General features: G+C 34.5%; 1 protein-coding gene across 3 annotated transcripts in view; it reads left to right on the plus strand.

Moving 5' to 3' along the window:
- SLK (STE20 like kinase) overlaps positions 1-24,603 on the plus strand; it is a 50,503-nt gene that overhangs the window by 4,933 nt on the left and 20,967 nt on the right. For all 3 annotated transcript variants that reach the window (XM_082053493.1, XM_082053491.1, XM_082053492.1), the window contains exons 2-8: positions 16,406-16,570; positions 18,815-18,863; positions 19,607-19,756; positions 22,068-22,140; positions 22,354-22,548; positions 23,236-23,317; positions 24,249-24,377. In XM_082053493.1, coding sequence (XP_081909619.1) covers positions 16,406-16,570; positions 18,815-18,863; positions 19,607-19,756; positions 22,068-22,140; positions 22,354-22,548; positions 23,236-23,317; positions 24,249-24,377 — 843 coding nt within the window. The remainder of the gene's footprint in view (positions 1-16,405; positions 16,571-18,814; positions 18,864-19,606; positions 19,757-22,067; positions 22,141-22,353; positions 22,549-23,235; positions 23,318-24,248; positions 24,378-24,603) is intronic.

Raw genomic sequence — 24,603 nt, forward strand, 5'->3', positions numbered from 1 at the left:
TTGTGTAGTTTTGAATTGCATTCATGCTTCTCAGTTTGAATTGCAATATTCTGCCCATTTATAGTATTCCATTTATTACCCTGAATTTAAGATGTTGGAAGCATTGTGTATACAAGATTCTCCAAGGAATTTGGAAAATCAAATATTTGTATTTAATCGACGGTTACGAAGACAAGTTTTCCAACTTTGGGCAATTAACTGGTGCTTGGTTAAAAAGCCTATTCTGCTTTCTGTTCAGATTCAGAGAAGAAATGTCGTGCAAGCTGATAACCATAATCATGGTGAACAGGACTACTAAAATGCATTATCTCCTGAAAACTACAACTATTTTAAGTATTCGTATATACTTATACTTGCAATAGGGGCCAATACAAACTCATCTCTAGATAATGATAGTGGATTTTTGATACTAGTTTTTCTTCAAGTCCAATAAATTAATGATGTTGCTTCATTTAAGTTTTTGTTTCTATATTTAAAATAATCTTACCTGTAATGTACCTGTATGACTTACAAGAGAGCTTGGTTTTGCCTTATTATCTTTTACAGCAGGTAGAAATAAATACAGTTTTTAAATAGTCATTTAGTAAGACTGGGCCAATTATATCATTTAATGATCGTGCAGCCTTAACTCCTTTTAATACTAAAAAATAAAGTGACAATTGGTGGCTGCCTACAAGTACTTTTTATGTACCACTAACTTCATAATTTATTTTCTGATCCTAGAAAATACTTTAATTAGTCCAACTTGAAAACAAAATCAAGGAGAATTTATATTTCTTGGTTTCTGTGGCGTTACAGCACATTGTTCTAAATAATTCCTGGTTTTGGATATTGTAACTTGAAGTTATCTGGATACTAATGTATCATGCTGCTTGCTAGGGTGGATATCTTTTGCATCTTAACTTTGCACTCATAAGAACGGATTTTGGCCACTTAATATCTAAGCTGAAGCACTGATTTTTGTCTGCTCTTTATCTTGTGACTTACCTGGAGACTTTAGCTCTGCTAATTCTTTAGAGAATGTTGTTAGAGCTGTTGGAACTTGCAGATGTTCCTATATAAAACATACAGTTCCCTGTGAAAGGATATTGCTTGAGTTCTTCTGAAGTCCTGTATGTTTGGTACTATTTGGAAGACAAATTCACATTTGAAAATTTCCAGTCAAATACTGTGTTTTGTGAACTTGACATTTCATGTGTGATTCTGCTGTAAGCCTAGACCTGGAAAGAAAAAGCTGGTGAAAATGTCCTAAATTGAATTTTAATATCTAAGAATGAATCGGTGCAGAACTTTTGGCAATTTTCACTAAAATTGTTTGCTATACTTCATATATTTTGTTCCAATATGTTTTCATTCATAATTGACTATATAAGTTGACCTCTGATTAAACTGGAACAGTAAAAAATAGTACAGTTGTCCTCAGGAGATATGAATTAATAATATTCATTTAAATGCCATGTTGCTTTGTTTAGCCATAGAGACATTAGTAGATACAGGACAGAAGAGAGTTGATTGACTCTCAAGAGGCTAATGTATAAGATGGCAATGTTCAACTTTAAATGCTTAGTCTAATTAAAATAAAACTAAAACTTTACCTAATGCTTGCTAAGAACAGTCATTTCTGTAAAAGTAGCCTGAGTATTTTAGGGCTGCTGTGTATGCTCTAGCTGAAAACGAGATGAGTGACAGTTCGTAGAAGATAAACGATTTTAGTCTTGCTGATCAGCTTGGTGAGTTGCTCTATAATGTTATCTTTATTTTCACACTATTGCAGTTTTAGTGTGTTGAAGATACCAGATAAGAAAAGGGCAGTATCACTGTGTCAAACCCTGGGAAAGCTTTACAGAGCTCTTTACACCTATTGTCACTCTTAAATTTTCTAAGAAACTGGTAGTGCAAGAAAGTCATCTTTAGATTGTAAACTCAGATAATTTTCTTGTTTTAAATGGCTATTTGCAGAAAGTAACATCTCTTTTGCATGTTGTTTGTAGCAAGGAAATATTCTAAAGAAGAAGGAATAGCACACATTTTGTGTCTCACTTTTTGGACATCTTTAAGTCACTTGGCTTAAAATCAGTATCACAATACTTAACTTATGAGTCATATATTGTCTGTCTGTTGCATTCAGGATTAAAACTGCAGACAAGTTTGTGGAGGATAAATATAGAAGACTCATGATCACCCCTTGGTAAGGCAGTCATCTTTTCCAAGGTGTGAGCACAGTTATATAAACCGTTTAAAACTCTAAGTAAATAGGAAATAATTATTTAATTTTATTTATCTGTGTTTATGTAACTTCATTTTTTTCATACCATCTGATATTTCATATTTCTTAGCTATCTATTATATTTGTTTAAGAGCTTGGACTGATGGTTTCTTGTCTGGAGTTAAATGTTGTCAAATAGAATACAGAACGAAGCTTATTTAAGCTGTTCTAACTTAATGAAATAATTCTTCGTATCTAAGTCAGATGCAGTCTATTTAATTAAATAATTCTCATGAAGGAGCTAAAAAAAATTTTGTGGTACTGTCTTGGTGTTTTTTTAACAGGCTTTTTAGACAAATTGGTTAAACCTTTTGAGCTCTATCTTTGACAGGGAAATGGTCCTCCAGTAAGACAATCCTCCAAGCACTAATACATGCCATAGTTGCAGAACAGTAGTTCACATGTTTTGAGAATCTTTTCAGATCATAAACATCATTCTCCTTCAATGACAGTTGTGTCTGTAAAAGAGGCAAGATGTAATTAAACTCTGTTTTGAGATATTAAATGCATTCCTTGAGATCCTGCTGCCTGAAGTGTCATTTATGAATACTTTTTTTTGGTTTTTGTTTCTTTGTGCTTCCCCAATAACCTTTAATTATAATCAGATTACACACAGAATTGACAAATTCGTATTGTCTTGCCTCTTTTGCCTATTGTCTTACTTCACAGTAGCTGCCAAATTACTCAAATACAACGCCTGTACGATCTTTTCATTTGATACTGTTTGGATTGTTCCAGTTTTCAATGTTTAGTGGTGGAAAAGCCATGAAATATTCAGTTAGAAAACAAAGCAGGCTGAATTAATAACACAGAGTAAAAAATTAATGATGTTTTATATTTTTTTCTCCAAACCCAGGTAAAATACATATTTTAACTCCCTCTGTGTCATTTTTAATGGCTTTATAACATGATTACTGTATGGAATGCTTGAAAGAAATTTTAACTGTCAAATATGTCTCTCATATGTCATGTGGAAACACATTTTTTTTCCACTCAGAAATAGAAAAGAATCTTTTTAGAGAGAAGGAAGACCTTGTACTTGCAGAATATGTTTGAAGGATGTCAGGCAATAAAAATTGCCTAAGTAATATTCTATAAAAGCTAGTAGGCTACCTCAAACCCCTCTGCAATGATATTCATACTTCAACAAGAAATTAAAAATTTACTGTAAATGTTAAGGTTTCGATTTACATTTCAAATTTTCTGTTGAATATGCTCTACGTTCATGATACAAACCAACTAAAGTACATGCAGCAGCAGATTTACCTAAAGCAAAAAATTAACAATAAAATAGTAATAGAAGATTCTTCATGTATGTAATGCACCCGCTTAAGCTATCATATTTGATTTTAGGAGGGCATAAAAGCAGTTCTAAATGTATGTAAAAGCAAGTTACAATATTAAATTTATAGATTTTTCTTTTTTATTTCTGGTCTCCTGGATGGACTGCCTTGCATTATTCTGTGGAATTGCATGTGTTTATATAGGGAGTAACATAAACCAGCTAAGCATGAACAGTGATTTGGAAGCTAAGAAAAAGACACAAACTTTTGCCCCTCTACATAACCATTTTTATATTTTTGAGCCATTTTCTATTTATTAATTACATATAACCCAGAGTAAGAAATTGCTGAAGCATAGATTCATGCTTGAATCAAGTTCCACCCAAAATCTGCCTTTAAGAAGGTTCTGATTACCTGAAGCATGCTGTTCTATGATAGGGTTTTTTAAATTTTTACTGACTTTCCTGTGGAAAAGAATATGAAGAACTGAAAAAGTAGGATTGTACTACAACAGCCAAATCAATTTCTTGATTAGCATTTAAAATTTGCTAATTCTTTCCTTACTGGAGAGGACCGACTGTTACCGTAAAGTGTCATTCTTAAAAACTGATCTCTGTTGTTTCAGAAAATCTGAAACTGCAGGAGGCCATGACAATTGAGGGGACTTCATTAGTCTCAGAAATAATTTTTCTAAAGTTGTATTACTGCAGCTATTCAAAATTAGTGGGTAAGCAGAGAGTAGAATGGCAACTGTACAGTCTGCTGAAGTTTTGGGGGGAACCATTACCCTAGAACTTGAATTGTGCCTACATCAAACTGTTGTACTCAGTATGAAAGCAATGGTGAATCACCGTGCGAAGGCAGAATCGTTTTTGAATCCATCTAGCTTATTCTTGAATTGGAGAAGACTGTCCCTTTACCTTCTTCATATCTCATTGGACAGCATTTCAGATCTGTCTGAGATTTCTTGTTTAAGGAGGACTTTAAGGAACTGGGTTTTGTGTCTAGAAAAGTTTAGTCATAACCATGATTCAGAAAACAGTGTTCAAGGGAAGTTACTGTAACTTTCTTAATGATACAGTAATAACTTGGCAAGACTTTTTGTATTGGAATTTATTTTCTTTATCTTGTAGGCAATGGTTCTCCTGATACAGATTTATGCTGTAAAACCAAAGCTTTTCTCTAGCACATGTCTAGATTTCACATTACAGAGGATGACTTATCACTTGTATTTGTAAGCAGTACTTTACTAGGAAAAGAGTTAAAACTTTGTAATCAGAAGGCAGGAAAACCATAATGGAGAAATGTGAGTTGAGTGCTTCAGGAAGAATTCACATGTTGCAGTAAACCCTCATCTCCTTCACAGCGTTTGTCTCAATCAAGCTTTATTCAATTCATATACTGCCTTTTTATTTTGTAAAGTTCAGTCATGTTCCTGCCGCACCTTCAGCTTTTCCTGTTTGAATTGAAGAGGCCCAACCTTTTTAGTCTGTTTTTAAGACAACTGCTTGACCCTTTAATAATTGTAATTGTCCTTCTCTCATCCTCTTACTGAACTTCTGCAGATACAACCAATATTTCAGCTCACTATTCAGACAAACTGTTCTGGTTTTCAGTGCTGAATAGTCATGGGTCAGAACCAGCTGTGCAACTACATTACACCATGAAAACTGTGAACTGTGGTCATCACTGGGAAATATAGTCAGAAGAATCTGAACAGGAATGCACTCAAATCACTCCAATGATGAAGAGAAATGGGTACTCGTAGGGTTAAGCCAGGCTTGTTTTCACTCTTTCACCCTTTCCAACTAGTTTTTGCTACTCTTGAAGACACACTGAGTTTATAAGTAACTTGAAAGAAAGAAGCACTGTTTGCTATTTTTCATCTCTCTAGGGTGGTAAGTCTGAAAGCTTAAGGATCACCATATAGACAAGAATACTGTTAAGGGTTTCCTGTTGATTGACAGGGATAGCTGGGGTGCCTGAAAATGCCTCCTTTGGTTTTGACTGTAGCAAGAACTTTAAACTGTCTCTTAGCAGCAAACTTATATGTTCTGGTCAGCATATTACCCTAGCGTGTAAAAGTGAAATATGAAAGAGCTAGTGTACAGACTTGTTAACTCTCATGTTTGTGAGGTCCATTTCAATGTTTATTGATACTGTTGTAACTTCTTAGTCTTTAGTGACCCATCATGGAAACTCACCTTTGAGCCAGTGCAATACGAAGAAGATACTGTTGAATCTCTGAAAAGTGCTAAAATAGTATGGAACTGTGATGCTAAGTGAAACAGTCAATAACATGTCACAGTGGTTCATTTCAATAGCTTTAATAAGTACAGAAGCAACATCTGAATTATGAGTGTCTGGGCCTTTACCTTCATTGTTTTCTGCAGCAGTTTCTGACAATGCAAGTCAATGAAGCCAGAACTCTGGCAGTATGTTCCTTTTCCCGCCTCTTTCCTGGTGACAGCTCTGGTGCTTGCCAACCCGATGATGATCTGGTTCAAGAAACTAAACCCCCCAAAAGCTGATTGTACATGTAATCTTCTTGGCTTCCCAGACCAGCTCACGGGAGGGCCAGACAAGTGACAGTGCTGATATACAGGAAAAATTACAGGACAGTGTCAGCACTGGCTTGAACGGCTATAAAAGGGAAGCATCAAGGTGGCATATTGATATTCTGAAGTTGTTAAGGTATGTCAGATGAATGCATTTTGTCAGGACAAAAGAAAAAATAGGCATACTTCTGTTGTATAAATCATCTTCTGTTAGCAACAGTACAAATAAAAAGGCAGTTTTGCTAAATGATGTTGTTGGCGTTATCAGCCTGTAATTCTGTCCCTTTGCATCGCTGACATTCACACTAGAATAATTTTGTCAGGTAGACATATCTTTAATTGGAAATTTACTAAAAGCTTGTGTTCGAAGTTTTTTCAGGTGGTGATTCTTTACTTTAGGTATGCTACATAACTGCTAGAAAAGAATGAAAATTTTGTAAGACTTCTAATTTGGCACTAAATTTATCCATATGAAGAAAGGACAGAAACGGAGTTGAATTTCAGAGGGAGCAGAGTGTTTTGAAGCAAGAAATGGCTTAGATAATTTTCCAAAAGGAATGGAATTCAGCATTCCAACTCCCTATACAAATACACAACAAAAAAGTCTTCAAAAACCCTTCAGACCAGTAAAAGAATAAAAAAATAAACATGAGAGAAAATGAGTAGTAGGAGAAAGGGGGAAGTCTTGTCAAAGCGAAAACTACTTCATCTCTAACAGCTATGCTGGTGCATTCTCATTGCTGTCAGTTCTTGGAGACATGGGCAGAATTAAGCTTTCATAATTCCATTAAAAGTAACATTGCCACACTTTTAAGAGACAAGATCAGTACTTCCTCTTGAACATCTTGTGTGTTTAACTCTTTGCAGTGTTTAACTTTATCATGATATTAGTCAGTTCTGTTAGAGGAAGAACGTTGTTCCTGCATTGCATGAAAATCTTTTACTGATAGAAGCTTATGAGTTAATTAGTTGCAAAAGTCTGAGCAAAGCAACTGTTTTCCCTTAGCTTATTTTGTGCAATAAGCTCTGCAAAGAGAGTGTTTTATCTTGATTTATTTATCTAGATTTGGTTTTAATAATTTTATCAAGTAATGCAATTACTTCTACAGCCATTTGTATTTATCACTAGCATATTAGGTAAATTCTGAATGAATTACACTAATCAGTAAAATGGGAAATGGCAAGTGCAAAAACATATCAGAATTTTTAAAAGACTATCATCAACAACATACTTCTAAACTAAAATTTTGCTTGAAATTGGCTGATGGATAGTAGGGTTGGCATTCATATAGCTTCTCAAAGTAGTCAGCTTTCTTAATTGTTTAGTTGTTTAAATTAATCAATTAAAAAAAAACCCAAAAACAAACAAACAAAAAGAACAAACAAACAAAACCAACAAACCAAACAGTTAATCTGAAAGGCAACATCAGAAGCAGCATGTTCCACCACTGTGCCGAATATGAATACTCACAGAACCCAAGAGGCTATTTTTGTGGCACTTGAATAGCCAGTTTTCTTGAGATGTCACACTTGCAGCACGAAGATAGCGAGGTCAGTTATAACCTGTATGTGAGGCAACCCTTCTAACGCTTGTCGGAAGATTCCACTGGGCTTTCCATGAGACAATATGTAGCTTTAGGGTCATTACTTAGGACTCCCAAGAAATCTACTGGCAAGTCACAGACTGTAACAGCATTAAATAACATAAATTATCATAGTGAATTTTGTAATTAATAAAGTTCATTGTAGAACAGATTTGTAAGTAACTTCACAGAAAATTTAAAGACGCTGTCTTAATTATACTGATTTATTGTTGTTGCTGTCTTTGCAGTTGGTTTCTGTTAGATTGTCTTAAATAAATGTACATGAGGAAGCAATAACTTCCCTCTAGAATTCTAAATTGCCCATTCTTTTACAAATATAATATGCTAATACCATAAAGAGAGTATTAATTGGTTTCTATAACAATTTTACCTAAAAAACAGATGATGTTGTACAGCTTTTTTATGAAAGCTGTTAAAAGTGAGTCTACTTCCTTTTTTGTTACTTCAAGACCAGAGGAAGTTTCATCTTGGATTAGGGTATGTGTGGAGCAACAGAATATATGGTTTGATAGTTTTGCAAGAGCTGTTGCCAGTTTTAATGTGGTATTGATGTAGTCAGCGTTTACGGTTACACCTGCGTCTTTTTCTAAAATACTGAATCTTAAGTGGCTTATATAGTTTCCCTTAAAATATGTGAAGTATACTTTATTTATTTTCCATTTTTAGCAAGACAAAGAATTAAATGTGGTGATAATGCTTCGTCTTGTTTCATTTAATCTTTCCCCTCTGGCTATTTAGTTGTGCTCATTGCAAGTCTTGAATATGGTTCACATTACAGTATCAAATAATAGCTTTTCCCAAACTGCCCATATTTTTGAGCTAGTAACATGTATACACTTTAAATGACAGTTGAGTTACATCTCTTACATCCTATAATCTGCAGTAAATACATAGTATAAATTGTCTTAGTACAGGTCCTTAAATGCCTTCCTTCTGCTTTATGAAATGTAGAGCTTTTAATGATATTCTTTACTTTTTTGACAGCAAGTTTTTTTAAACTTAATGACTGTGGAACATTTCATTTCTATGACTATGTAGTTTCCCTAGTAACATGTCAGAAGGCCTTTGTTGAAGGGTTCTTAAAGTCCAAAGAAATTGTAATTTTTCTTTATTTTTGTTGACTTGTTCATTTACAGTTTGGAAAGACAGAATTTTCTATGCCTAAGTCAGATGGCGCTTTTTTTGTTTTCGTTTTGTTATACATGAATAGCTGTGCTGGGTCAGCAAACAGCTGTAGCCATCAGCTGTAGCCATCTTACATCTAATCTGGCCAAAGGCTCTGGGCACAGGAAATCCCAATTTTGTTCTGTAACCTAGCTCCAAGGAACAGAATAAGGAAGAACACTTTATTTAAAAAATAATAAAAAAAAAATTCTACATGGATATGGGCACCTCTGTGAATGTGCACTATGTAGTCTCTAAAGTGCTAGTAAACAAAATGACTTAATGCTACATGAAGCCAAAGTGCTCTGTGACACATCTGTTTGCAAAAATCGACGGAGTTCGGTTTTACAACTCCCGATGTCTCCCTGGGAAAAGATGTTCGCAGGAGGAACACTGGCTCTCTGAGTGAGCTTCAGTGTTACTGAAAGAAATCTCATCTCAAATGAACTGAAGCACTGTTACAGATGTTAAATGGCTAGAAGCAAGATATAATATTGAATCTTTCCAGGTAGAGGAATCAAAGGTTTCTTAAGTCCTGTGTTCGAACAATTCATAAAATTATCAAGAGCAAATAATGAAATCCTCAACTGTCAACCCAGCAGCACGTTACCTTTCTGAAAAAAACAAAGAGTCTGGAGACTGGCTTCAGCTCTGGCTTGTTGGTTGTCTTAAAAGTAATTCTAATGAACAACTAGAATTTGAAATTGTTTAATAAAAAAAATGTTTCTTGATATCATTGTTTCTTGGAAGCATTATTAATTTTTGTCATCTGGAATAAATGTGTGCTTATTTCTGGAATAAAGACTTAATTTTAAGCTGTGGTCACTAAAAAACTTGTAAATGAATAAGCAGTAAGCATTTTTTTTTTCCTAATGACAAAAGAGTCAACCTATAACTGTAGGGTATCTGTAATTCAGGAAGAAGATACACTGGGCTGTCTTTCCTGGGAGCTCATAGGTCAGTTTGGGGCTGACATTGTCTGATGCTGGATAAAGTGGAGCAAATCTCTGCTGGCAACTTTTGTGTCCTCTGCAGATGAAAGATACTGGCAAAGCAGCTTAGCACTGCAGGGATAAATCTTAATTTGTCACACCTCCTCCTTCTCAATTATAGGAGTTGATTGTAATGCAGAATTGTGTATTTTAATGCTGCTTTTGCAAGTAGTATGTACAGTTGTTGTAACTGAATTTGAGGAAAGAAAATACCAGTCCTTTGCATTTACATCTCCAATGCCACCTAATGCTTTATTTGCATGTTTTGCCTATATTGTCACCTGGTTTTCCATGTTGCTTTTGTGTCAGCTATCATATAACAATAGAGGAGAAAATAAAAATATGTTGTTATAAAACAGCATAGCATATTTTGGATACTTTCTTGCTGATGTTTACCTTTTTTTTTTTTTTTAAAACAATTTGTTTAAGTAAGAAGAATGGTGCTGAAATCTGGTAGAATCTCCTCTGTTAAGTTCCCTCTAAAGGACCGTTTCAGTTATTTTGCACATATTTGCCAGTTCAGCCCTGGTACTCTTCAAATATGTGTATAAATATTCCTTCGGATTTCCGTGACGCAGTGACTCGGGATGGGAACTCTGCTTAGCTAGTATGCAAAACACCATAGAATTAATGAAAATACATAAAGGGAATAATGAAATTAAACATGGCAATTATATTCCATACCAGTCCCCAAAATAACTTGTGGAATCCTCAGAAACCAACTGTGGAGGAAGTGGAAGAACCACAATAAGTACGAAGTACAAGGATAATGTTAAAAGGGTAAAGTTGTCATGGAAACTGCTCCAAAACTGGTAGAGCCACAAAGGCGGCCCCGACCACAGGACCATAAAGATGTGCTTCTGTAGTCCAAGTTGAACTCTGCATTTCACTTTCTTAGTATTTGCTCGTAGGAAATAGAGGCACTGTTATCTGCATTTTTATTTCAGTATTTTTTCCTCTGGCATTAAACATTTATTATGTACAAGAAACTGTATTGTAGGTTGTTATGATATGTTATGCAGGCAGGGAAAAATTTTGGCTGATCAGCTGTAGTTTAAGGGTGTATCAACCTCTATGGTAGATACTATCTTTTCATTATCTTCTGCATAGTTCTTTTGTAACCGTCATTTCAACAAGTTTTAGCAGGTTAACTGAAGTTAGCTGGCTTCTAGTCCCTTGGATCAACCATGTGTGTAATTAAAAAAAATGGAAATTCTATATAGTGTTTTTTTTATTACTAATAAATTTTCAAACATTGTACAGTGAAGACTGGTACAGAGTAACATAACTTATTGGAAATTTCTGGTTCATCTTAAAGTCCAAAAACACGTGGAGGTTACAATCTCCTTCATTGGCCCAACTCATGATTTATTGTAAAAATTGTGGTTTAATATTGCAGAGGTAGCTATTTGTTCTTGAATTCAAACTGGTACTTTTCATTACATTTCTCAACATTCGAGGTTAGAATTAATGCTTCATTTTAACTGATTAAAATAGTTTTGTTTTGTTTTGTTTTCCTGAAATTTGTTAATAAAGAACAGTTTTCCATGTTTTGCAAAGAAGTTTGAACAGTTGATACTGGTCAGTCATGTAGGTTTCTTTGAGTTTCAAAATGCACAGTACAGTGTTAAATATGGTATAGTAAATTTATACAAAAAGGAAGTCCAGTAGGCCACACTACTTCCTACAGATTTATTTGACCAGGCTGTTAAAATCTGAAATTACAGCGTCTTTTTTTCCTTGATTCATATGTTTAAGAAAACCTGAGATCTACTGCTTTCAGATAGCTCTGAGAAACAGCTCTTGCCTTTGTGTTGTACAAGGACAGTTTTTCTGTACGGATTACTCAGACATCATCGGAAGGCATATATGGAGCTAGATTTGACAGTTCCAGGTTTACACAAAAGTGTCGCTTTTTACATGCAAAAACATCTCTTGCTGAATAGGGACACACATATTTTTCACTTTCTGGCAAGCTTGATGATCCATCATAATGGCTATAGTTTTGTTGAGAAGAATGAGTCAGAAAGGAAAAGCTGCTTAATTGATTTGTTTTGCTGCCTGCAAAGCGCACAGGGGGGTTATATAACATCTCAGAAGAGATCAGGCATCAGGAAGAAAGGTGATGAACCATTTTTTGTCTTGTATCTCAGCTTTGTTTCCGGTTGGCTGAACAAGAGATGAAAGACATACTTAACTTTGGTCAGTGGTAAAAGTGTTTAGTTTTCAGACGTCTCCATGCTGCATTGCAGGAGGAGAGCTGCATGGCTAGGAAGGAAACATTTGTTGGTGATGGGAAACAGTTCCTCACAACCAAGGCTGAAACTTCATATTGGTCATCTAAAGATGAAAGGCTATGAGTTATCTCTGAGCTGCAATCCTGTTACGCTGGAACAGAGGCTCAGCTCTCCCTGCTGTCCATGGCTGGGAATATGCAGCTTCTTGGCTGAGTGCCCAGACAGTAAACCTGCCTTTTAATATTCTGCTATCAGGCTCTTCGCAAAGCTTCTGGCTCTGGAACTTATATTTGAATATATGATACTGTATAAAACTCTAGGACTGATAGGGAGGAATCACTAATTTCACATACTCTAGTTCTTAGTTTTGTATAGAATGGGTTATTCTTCTTTTTCATACGGATATGTTTTCAAATGTTTACAATATTTTTGTGCATTAGATGTCATTGCCATTTTAGTGTGAGGGATTTGGGTTCAGAGAGAAAGCAATTTGCAAGTTCTAATTTACAAGATCATATTTATTCTATGTAAACCTGCAATCCATCTTTCTAAAAGTACTTTATCTTAGAATTCAAAGAATGAGAGTATTTTTCTGTGCTTTTTCTGCTACTGAGATTGTGCTATCCATTGCAAGAACCATGCTGTAACATATAGTTTGGCATCCCCTAGTGCATATTATCTCTCTGTAAGTTAACGTTTGCTGCACTAACCTTAATTTTATAATCCAAACAGAAGTGCTGGTGGAAGGATTGCAATATTTATGTATTGTTGCATGTAATAGTTAATAATGTCATATGGCATTAGTCAGATCTTGGGGGAATTAGTTATTCCAATTCAGTTTTCACTGATTGTGTAAGAATCTTTTGAAAAGATCCAATTTTGTTAATGCAAAGAAAGAAAATCTTTCTCCTTTGTTCCTCATCTCTGCATGAGGTAGGATTGAACCATAACCACTGAAGATGCCAGTTTGGATTTCTTAGCATAGGACTGAAGCATAAATCACCTGTCGTGGAAGGAGATCAAATGCATTTAAGCAGAGTGTTTGGAATAACTTGAACTGGTAGTTGGGAGGTAAAATATAGGAATAAATTGCTGGGCTATTGATACAGGACATATTTTGAAAGGGCAGAACCTTTGAGTAACATGGATGGTTATTTGACTTTAAATGTTCATGTACCCAATTGCAGAATCAGTATATGCAAATCAAGACTGCGTCCACACTAACATTTTGGTCCTTTGGAGACTGTTATGTGGCAGAAGAAAGACTTCAGTCAAAGTCTAGAAAAAACAAACATGCCCACACAAAGCTATAAATGTTTTTTGTTCCTCTTCATCCAGAGGTTGTGTTGTTTTTGTTTTTTCTCCATACAATACAGCGCTATGTAAATCTTAGGCACGAACAGTAAAATCCTTTCCTACACAGTTCAAAAGAGCGTACTTCTTTCATACTTCTTAAAGTAAGTCTCACAGATGGGTATTTATTATGGAGTGCATTGTAGGGTGGAGATGAATAATGTCTTATTCAAAAAGATCTTTTAAAATAATGTTTAATATATATATATATTTTTTTTTTTTTTTTAGTTTTCAGGTGTAACTTCATATATACTTAAAATGTTTTATCAGTCCTCAGAAATACCCAGTGGAAACATGCTTATTCTGCAGCTTTATTCTTTTAAGATCTGGAAGAAAAGTCTGGATCTAGACCTACAAAATCTTACTATCTCAAGTCAGAACAAAGGCTAACATTTGCTTTGTTTATAATTGTTAAGATGCTCATAATCATACTGTCTCTGTAATGACTTTTGAGTTTTAATGAGGTGTTTTAATAGAGCTACCACAAGGAAGAAATAAAGTAAACTTATTCAAAGCAGATTTCTAGTTACTTCAAGCAAAAGGATCTGGGAAAAATCAAAATACAAAATAGTCTGTCAATAGAAAAAAAAGCAATATATGCTGTAAATGCAGCAAACTCCTTAGCATGTAATGGTGCATGCTGATTTACCAATGCCTCTCTCTCTCAAAGGTGAAACTGAATCTGAAAACAGTAACATTTGTTACTCTTACCTTATGAAGAAGATTTTAAAAGTTTCATTTAAACAAAATATTATTGCCATTATATGATTTACATGCAAATTTGTGTAAAGATGAATTTCAGATTTTGTTTTAAGTATTCATCTTGTAAGGTACAGTGGTGAGTGTGTGGCCATGCATGTTTCAAAAAAGTAAATTTACAGATCATATTTGAATTCTTTACAAAGGTGCTTTAACAACCATTTTTCTGCACTTATAAAACTACCAAGTCTAGTTCGGTTGTGGAGTCAGACATCTGTTTCACCTTTCATGTTTAATTTACAGTGCAGCTCTACAATAGGAATTTTGGTCTTTCATTCCTGCTATAAAACAGGAAACCAAAACAATTATGTTTGTGTTACTAAACAGACCTTTTTCTTATTGTTATTACAATGTGTATTGGAAAACTACCTAGTAGTTTGTTTTCAAATAATGTTATACAGATCCCTTATATTTGTTGTTGAAAATGGGAGGGCAAATATTACAGTTGGGAAGGTTGTTTATTTTTTTGTTTAGCAAAAAATATTGAGATAAAAATAAATGTTACATATGTATCACAAAATTTATGCCCTCGGCATAAGTATAGTCCTGGCTGATTGAGCTTTTTAAGTGTGTTTTGCTATTACTGCTTGGTCTCTTCTCCCAAGTAGCAAGTGACAGGATGAGAGGAAACGGCTGCAGGTTGTGCCAGGGCAGGTTCAGATTGGGTATTACGAAAAAATTTCTTCACACAAAGGGTTGTGAAGCAATGGAACAGGCTGCCCAGGGAAGTGGTGGAGTCACCTGGAGGTGTTTAAGAGACATGTAGGTAAGGTTCTTAGGGACATGGTTTAGTTCTAGAGTTAGGTTATGGTTGGACTTGATCATCCTGAGGGTCTTTTCCAACCAAAATGATTCTATGAACATCTGTCTCAAATCATTCATTCTCTTTTGCCACATCGAGAGAATTATTTATGGCTGTGAAAGTAATAATATTTAGACCTTGGAAATAATTCTTCGGAATCCTTACTTGCTGTTTTTACAGCTTTTGTCTGATAATAGTATAACAAGAGTAGATGACCAAAGTCAGGTTTTGGGATTCTTGCTGTGTCCTGTCCTGGGTTCATCTCAACTGGGTTTGGGGCCAAGATGCCCCTGCAACAGCCGCACCAGCAGAGACAGGACCAGTGAGCTTGTGATGCTTCACCTCAGGAGTCAGAATTGCCCCTGCAGGTTCTTCTCTGTTGCTGCTTTGGAGAGAGCCTGTGTGTCCCTGCTTCTCATTTAATTTCATTTGAATGTCTAAAGCTAGGTGGAGGAAATCTAGGCTTTTTCTTCATTATCTTCATTTGTAATTGGTGAAGTAGACTTCAGTCCTCAGGTTCATTTATTCAGAGGCAAAAGGTAACCAGTGGAAATGCCTTGACAAACTCGAGTTTTTATGATGGCTTGAGAAAATATACCTTCTTGTTTAGAGCTTACTAAATTCCAAGTCATGGTATTCCTTCAAACGTAACCTTCTTGGTGACAACCAATGATAGGACAAGGGGTAATGGGTTCAAACTGGAACATAAGAGGTAATAAAGTACAGGCTGTGGCAGCATTTTCAGCGTGGGCAACTTCAATGAGTAGCCATCGCTGGAGGTGCTCCTAGACTTCTGAAGCAAGGAGAGTAAAATGCCCAGACAAGTTAATGATGGCTTGGCAGCTTTTTAATGTTGGACTTAGAATACAGACCCTGGCTGAAGAACCGTGTAACCTCCTGATTACTGGTAGGGGATCTGTTTTTCTGCGTGGCTTTGTGAACAGCTGCGCTGCCACAACGTGGGGAGCATCAGAAGGGCAAGAATGGGCAGTGAGAAATGAGAGGGTGGAAGCTGCTTAGTACTCCTTGCCAAGTGTTAATAGATTGTTTATTGAGGAGCAACACAGAGGTTCATCTTAGGAGTACAAAATAGTAGTGACCCTAAGCTATTGACTGCATGATGGTTTAAAGAATGTGACCAGAATTACCTATTTTTATATTCCTGTCTTCTAGTGTTTTGTGACCTTGAGAAAAGTTATTCAATCCCTTTTCTGCTATAATTTATCTAGTCTTTAATATGCAGGTATCTTCATTTTCTAGAGAAGCAAACTAGAGGCAGGAAAATAGTACAGAAATGTCAAGAGGGTGTTTTGGTGGTTTTTTTTTCTCTGGTGACAATTATCTGGTGAAATTCACATACATCTTTGCTTTGACTTTTCTTTTGTAGGCTCAGAACAAAGAAACAAAAGTACTGGCTGCTGCAAAGGTGATTGATACTAAATCAGAAGAAGAACTTGAAGATTACATGGTTGAGATTGATATTTTAGCATCCTGTGACCATCCTAATATTGTTAAGCTCCTAGACGCTTTTTACTATGAAAACAATCTGTGGGTAGGTATTTTTTCTTCTCTAAATGCTTTTACTTACTTCAAAAGGTTATTAAAATGACTTTTTTTTTTTTCCTTGGCTTTATTAAAAGATCATTTATGAATCACCTTTCTTCTTGGCCATCACTACTGTGATAACTATTCAGTTTCAAAATGAATTTGTAAATTGTGAGTATGACTTTTAGGAAATTGTCACTGTAAAATCGAGCTACACTGAGTCATTTGGTCAGGAGATTGAATCTATAATTTGGAAAGAGACTCAGTATCCATAGCTGAAAAGGTCAGCCTGTGAAGTATGCATTTTAGATACAAGTGAACTCATTGGTACTTCCAGGAAGGACAGTTTACCAGGACTTGAACCATAAATAAGTTACTTAAAATCTACATGTGTGGACATAGAAGTGTAGTGGACATACATGCTATACGTTACTCTTCTGCTATATTCTGTGCACAGAATAGCTTTAGCTATGACAATACATTTCTTTCTTTGAGGTGATACAATGCAATATTTATATGTAATTTTGAAATTTTAAAAAGAATACTTTCTTTTTAAAAAAGAACATAATTAAGAGATATCAAAACCAAGTAAAATAAAATTTCCTTGGAGCCCTGTAAATATGCTTTATTCTTTAAGCATGAAAAGAATGGAAATGTAATTACATGTTTCCTGATATAGATTCATTTTTATAAGCTTTGTGAAAACTTGGTGTGATCTGAATGCAGAGTAAAATGATATTATATAAAACAGTGGAATAGTGCAAAAATTTCCATGCATAAAGGTCAGCATGGAAGCAAGTATGCACAAAGGCAGAATGTGAAACTGAGGGGATAGGCTTCACTGTCAGAATAAAGATAGGAGTAAGTAGTTTTAAAATAAAATAGTAGATATATAGTTACAGTGAAATGCAGAGGCATGAAAGCAGCAAAGGGAAGGCTATAATGATGTGGTAAGTAAACAGAATTTAGTGGAGGAAAAAAGAAAAGAATGATATTTGCACTTAAAATATGTTTTTGCTTTCAAGTTTTAGAAACAGTTTCTCTACCTAAGAGGCCTTTGTCAGATTATCAGATCAAACACCAAATTTTAGAGAAAGAAATTCTTTATTTACGATTTCCCACACTTAACTGACTTGGCATTAGATATGCAGAAGAATGTAAATGGAATAATGGTTTAAAGGATTTACAAAGAGTTGCATTATATAATATGTTTGTTAGTACCATTGTTGTGAGGAGTACCTATAATAGTAATTTGAAGTAATACGTAACATAAGTGGTGTATATATGTTACGGTATAAGGTATAATTTGAGGTTTCCTCTTTTATGGGTAGTTAGGCCCTGATTTTAAAAGTACTCTAAAGGAAAAAATTAATATATTATTTTCCAGAAGAGTGACTGTTAGGATTCTGACAAGAAAAACTTATTAGCTGTCAGACTGAATATTACGATTTAATGTTTAATGTTCAAATTAAAGAAGGAAAACACAGAAGAAGAGTGAGGTGTCAGTCTTGGATGGCCTTTCTTCATTCTTGCTCTCTGCCTTTGTTTACTCTCTTTCTCCTTTGTGTATGTTCTTTCTGTCCTACATGCCAGCATAGTTTGTGCCCCCAAATAGTTGCAGTTTATTTTTGTTTCAAATGGAAACTGAGAACTGGAGATGGAATTGTTCTGGTATTATTAGATTCTGGGATAAAGGTCTTAATGTTTTGTAAGTGTCAATGAAAATGGAGGAAAATGAATGTAAACATCAGAATTTACTTGTTTTCTGTAACTTTTAAGGGTATTTTTCAATATTTTCATATATTTCCATCCAATCTGAAACAATAGAGGAGATAACGTTTGCTACTGGGAAATCACGTAGCTCTTACCTTGGACTTTTCAGTCAGAGATAATACTACAGAAGTACAGTTTAATAATTGAGAAATGAGTTTGCAGGGATTATGTAAATCACATTAGAATGAGCCAGATTCAAGATGCTTTATCATGTTTTATAAGTTTTATTATGCAATTTTCTCTTTGGACTAAGACTTTTGTGTGAGGATCTCCAAGCATTTTTCAAATAATTCTCTTGAGCAGCACAGACCTACTTTTAGTGGGTAACAGTACCAATATTTTGTGGAGGCTAGTGAAATAATTGGTCAAGGCTAAATAGTCTGAAACTCAAGTCTCCCAATAAAGCTTCCTTCATAAATGCTTCAGTTCAGCAGAACTATTTAATTTGTAATTTGTGTGTTCTTTTGTTTATATACAGATCCTGATCGAATTTTGTGCAGGTGGAGCAGTAGATGCAGTAATGTTGGGTAAATAAGTTGTTTCAAATAATAATAATATCTTAAAACTATAATTTATATTTTAAGACTTGTTTCACATGTATACTGTTTTGAAATGCAAATATGTGAATGTGCCATGTGTGTTGAATGTTGGCATTTTTTAATTAACATTCAGACCTATATTGATGGACATTGTAACTTCTTAAATTAGATTATCTCATTTTTCAAGGGTTTATTTACTTTTCAAAACACATTTTTGTCTTGATCCTTTAAGTGAATGTGATGAGTTGTTTTTATATGCTTATGGAGCTCTCTGTTGTTATACCATAATCTATATGAGCCCTTTTCAGGATCTCATTCTTCCTCTTCCCCTGCCATTTTCCCAGTTACGTTGTGATAATTTTTTTATATTGCATCAAGCTTAAAGTTAGGGTTTTTTTGTGTTTATTCCACAAATTAGGTGAAAGCTAGTACTAGTATGTAAAGGATCTAGTCTTTACCATCTTGGTCTACTGTACAAAAGAACCAGTCTCCTAACTGTATAGCTTATTTGCAGATATAGGTAGATATACATAGTTTGTGACGAGGAGGGTTTTGGGTACAAGGCATGAAATTTTTACTGAAAGGAACAAATGTTTTAAGATAGAAGTTTTTCTGACATATGATTTTCAGAATCTGTCAGATTATTTTTCACATATACTTCTATACTGATTACCGTGAACATATAACATCATAAAATGGAAAAAAGTTTTCTTTATTTCTGTCTCTTGTAGAGCTTGAAAGGCCACTAACGGAGCCGCAGATCAAAGTGGTGTGCAGGCAGACACTAGAAGCATTGAACTACTTGCATGAAAATAAGATCATCCACAGAGATCTAAAAGCTGGCAATATTCTTTTCACATTAGATGGAGACATTAAACTAGGTAAGCGGGTTGCATGTAAACGTCCTTCCCTGAACTTTGCGAGGTCTTATAATTGTGTTTTCCTTGGGCTGCAGTTTGGCAGAGTTCAGTGTTTATCTACTTAAATATCAGTACTGTTGTGTCTTCCATTATTGAAAGGGAGAGAAGTAATAATCTTTACTACTCCACTTAGTTTTTTCATGCCTTTTTAAATTGTTCGTTGCACTGAAATTAAGATAGAACAGTCTGGAAGAAAGTTAATACAAGCTTCCTATTGTTGATTCCTGTTATTTTACCTGAATTTAAGTAGTCATCCACATTTTCCCCTGATGTGGCATGGAATGCATGAGGATTCCTCCATGAAGGACTGACAAAAGGACAGCTGGTGGTGAACAGCATCCCTTCATTCAGCTAGGAAAAGACAGAAATTTGATCTACTTTGTTCACAGCTTCATCAGGGGCAAATGTGTACAGGCTGTCAGCTTTTACAGTGGCTCTACTAATGTCGTAGTTCTATGACATATCAGCTGGAGTTCAGGTTTCAAACACTGCTCTGTACAGGACATACGTGATTAGTTGTAATTCTTCGGATGTAAAGTACACAGAGGGTAAAGGTGAGGAGAATCAAAAGATCACCACAGTGAACTGGGACTATAAATTCCCAGCCTTGCTACAGATGTTCCTTTTAAATGCAAGCAAGACTTGTCCAAATTCACTAATATATCTGCTACCTAGCTGGTATCGATCGTGGTGTCTCTGCAAGGTATAGTGCATTGTGTCTGTTAAGAAGTTGAGAATATTTATGAACCTGCTTTTGTAGATTAGTCAGTTAAGCTTATCTGTGCTTTTTGCGTGGATTCCCTTGCACAGATTTATTACTTGTAGATATCATACTTGCATGTGTCTTTCTCTTCATCCACAAAGTATGGGTAACTTTACTATTTTGGCTTTTCTTGAAAGCCTGAAGATTTAGTGATGAACTGAGTCTTAGAGGCCTTATTTATGAATGTAATAGAATCACTATCTTAGTTTCTTGGTACTACTGTAAAACAAATCACAGATCATAGCAAGAGTCTCACGGTCAGAGAGAAATCATATGTTTCTGTTCTTTTTATTTACCTCACATGACCTGGCTCCTCATCATGTGGACTGGGACTATTTTAAGCTTTTATCAAGCTTAGCTGATGCACAGCACTGTGCAGGCGCTCAAGATACTACTTTACAGTTCAGACCACAGAGAGATTTCTTCCACACATACATTTAGTGTTGTATTCAGGTTTGCTAATTAAGATTTCTAAAAAAAAAATTTCCTTTAGTTTTGAAAAGTGTACAGCATCCCTCGAAAGATCATTTTGCTCCTTTTAAACAATTTGTATTTTGCTTCTGGTACACAAAGAAATGGGTAATTCCTTGTGTTACAAATATGTGAATGGCAAATAAATTTCCTTCATTGCATTTTATTTTTAGAACAATTTGAATTTTATTATTTCAGTTTCTGTAGCCCCTCCAGATTTCAGATTTTGCATTTGAACCAATGGCTCTTTTTTTTTTCCCACAGAGTGAAATCAGTCTTCTCAAGTGTTGAGCCCATCAAGTAATTTTGTACAGATTAGAGATGGCAACATATGGCTATTTTGTCCTTTTGCTCTAATCTCTAGATCTTCATTAAGAAAGTTATATCTATAATAAGGATAAAACACTTATTTAATTATTGTCTTTTTTTTCCCTAAGTGAGAATTGTAGTGCTATAGAGCTCAAGCAGTATTAATTGCAAAGATAAAGTTCATTTTTGGTTGGATGTTATATTAAAGGTGCATATATGAGCTTTCAGATATTTAATATAAAGTGAAAAGTCATGTGGAAAGAAACACATAAGATAAAGGGAAAACCTAGGCTTATTAGAATTTGAATCCTGAAATTAAAAATTGGATGAGCTGTTGAATTAATGAGAGCTAATATGGCATGTCTGATGAAGACAGCTTTCATAGGTAAAAGAAATAATTTTTCTAATGAAAATAATTTAACACACTTAGTCCTACAGTAAACAGGTGTATCAGCATTGCCCCACACAACTCAACAGTAGCATTATTTTTTTTACCAATGTTTGAATGTTGTTTATTTAATAATGTTTATTCAATATCTGTTCTTCAAAATGCTATAGGACCTTGGCATTCAGTTATCAAAACACAAATATTTTAATCTCACCTTGAAGTTTTAATACGTCAGAATGTTTTATCTCGAACATACAACATTTTAAAAGACAATTGTAAATTATAAAAATATAATATGTTTTCTACCACCTGGTTAATAGCATTTTACTGTTTACTTTAAGCGGATTTTGGAGTATCAGCTAAAAACACAAGAACAATACAAAGAAGAGATTCTTTTATTGGTACACCATATTGGTAAGTTCTCTATTCTGCTAACATTTTAGTATGAACTAGTATCTTAATATTACCATTGTTGTTAATATTACAAGCTTGACATCATGTAGTGTAAATATATTGAGAGTAGTATGTGCTTCCTAAAATGCTTCAGTGAATTCATCTATTTAGAACCTTTTTCAGAACAGATAAGAATGCATTTTGTAATCAGGTACTTCATTATTTTCTTTGCAGGATGGCTCCAGAAGTAGTAATGTGCGAGACCTCTAAAGACAGGCCTTATGATTACAAGGCTGATATTTGGTCTCTGGGCATTACTTTAATAGAAATGGCTCAAATAGAGCCACCTCATCATGAATTAAATCCAATGCGAGTGCTTCTGAAGATAGCGAAATCTGATCCACCTACATTAGCACAGCCTTCAAAATGGTTAGTATTTTATTTATGACTTTCATACCCCAATTTGTAGATTTGGAGTATGAGGGATGCCAAGTCATATATTTGCTAAACTTATGTTCACGGGCATAGACCTATTGAACTTTATAGGACTAGCTTTATGCATAAAATCGGGTACATATGCTATATATATGTGCTTGTACATGCATGCATACATATATATCTCCCTATATAATTGGAACAATGGTCTTTTTGTCATAGTTTTATATAGAAGCTTTTATACTGAAATATTGTGTAGATTGCAAAATAGATTTTTGCACATGTAGTAAAAGATCTAAAGATCATCTGAAAAAGAAAAAGAAAATTGGGTGAAGGAGACAGGTATTTTTATACTAAGAGAACATTTTAAATAGCCATTATCTATTTGATCACTTTAATGTCTTTACGTGATTTAGTAAGTGAATGTGTATTCAGTTAGTGTGGTGTATTATAAATCCAGAGCCAAAAGTAAACCCTTCTGTAAATAGACAAACATTTTAAAGATGGTATTTGTGCCACGTTAGTCTTTGCATTCCTGTACTATCTTTGTGTGTTTTGTAAATCAATAAAAGGACCTGAAGCTGCAAGGTACATGCATGTAGAAGCAAAAGAATATTTCACTATGCACTAGTTTGATGTCAAGACAAAAGAAAAATCCCTCCCTGTTCTCTTTTTGTGTAGGTCAGCAGATTTTAAAGATTTTCTGAAGAAATGTTTGGAAAAGAATGTAGATGCAAGGTGGAGTGCAACTCAACTTCTACAGGTAGGAAGAGTTAATTGTTCAGAACTATTGTTTAAAGGCAAACGTATTTTGTATTTTTTAAAAGCAGATAAGTGTTATAGTAACTATTTAAATAATTTCAAATTAAGTGTTCATACACGTGGTTTAGCATTCTGGTATTGATCCTTATTTGGTAAAAGCTGATTAAATGATACCAAGTGCAAATCAAAATTTATTGTTTACATATTGTAACGTAATATAATTACTTTGCGTAAGTATTTAAATTATACTGTGATACTCAGAATGGGTGAAGTTGATATTTACATAAGTAGTCAATTGCTGACAGGTGTTTTAAAAGCTTTAGGGCTCAGCCTTCCTCTATAATGCTGTCACTGCAGAATAGCTAAACAGGAGGAGATGTGACTGGGTACATTTGATTCTGTTTAACGTCAGCACGCATTTACTTTATCCAGAATACATCCGGCATATGTTGAATAGACTTAAGCAGCAGGGCCAAGCAGAGAAAGAAGATTGAGACAGTAGGAGAACAACAGGTAGCTGCTTCCTGTTACAGAAAAATGTAGAATTCTATGTTCTTGTTGGGCAAAGTTGTTCTAAAGACAAAGCAGACTTTTTCTAGAAAGAATATTTCTACATAAAGTCTATCAGAAAATAAGTTAACTGTGGAACAGAAAAGAAATGAAACCCGATTCCAGGAAAAATAACCGTTTAAAAAATCTGTCTACTTTTATTCTTTGGATTGTGAAACAGGTCAGTATAAATTAATTATTTGTATTTTAGCAGGTTCATATTCACATATACTGTGTAAGTAGTCTAACAAATGTTTTGATGTTAAAACTTCTGTAGAAAACATACATTAAGACAGTTATGATTAATATTATCTGTGAATCTTTGAGAGAATAAAAGTAACGTTCCACTTAATACAGTGATTTTTTTGTTTAATTTTTGCAAGCATCCATTTGTTACTGTAACGTCCAACAAACCAATAAGAGAACTGATTGCAGAAGCTAAGGCTGAAGTTACAGAAGAAGTGGAAGATGGTAAAGATGAGGATGAAGAAGAAGAAACAGAAAATTCTCTGGTCAGTTTAAAATTTACTTTTTTTAATATGCAGTTAGTTTCAATCACCAGTTTCCTATGGAGAACTCAGTGTCTGATGTACTACCCAACTTTTGCATCAAGTCTTCTAAGAATAACAACATAAACAAACTGTAACCCTATTACAGAATAAGTAGTCAGCATTTTCAAAATTAGCATGTTCTTAAACTCCTTAAGAACTAATAATAAATAATATTACGTGATAACTA

The sequence above is a fragment of the Streptopelia decaocto genome (assembly GCF_964273445.1).
Source record: "Streptopelia decaocto genome assembly, chromosome: 5".
Lineage (NCBI taxonomy): Eukaryota > Metazoa > Chordata > Aves > Columbiformes > Columbidae > Streptopelia > Streptopelia decaocto.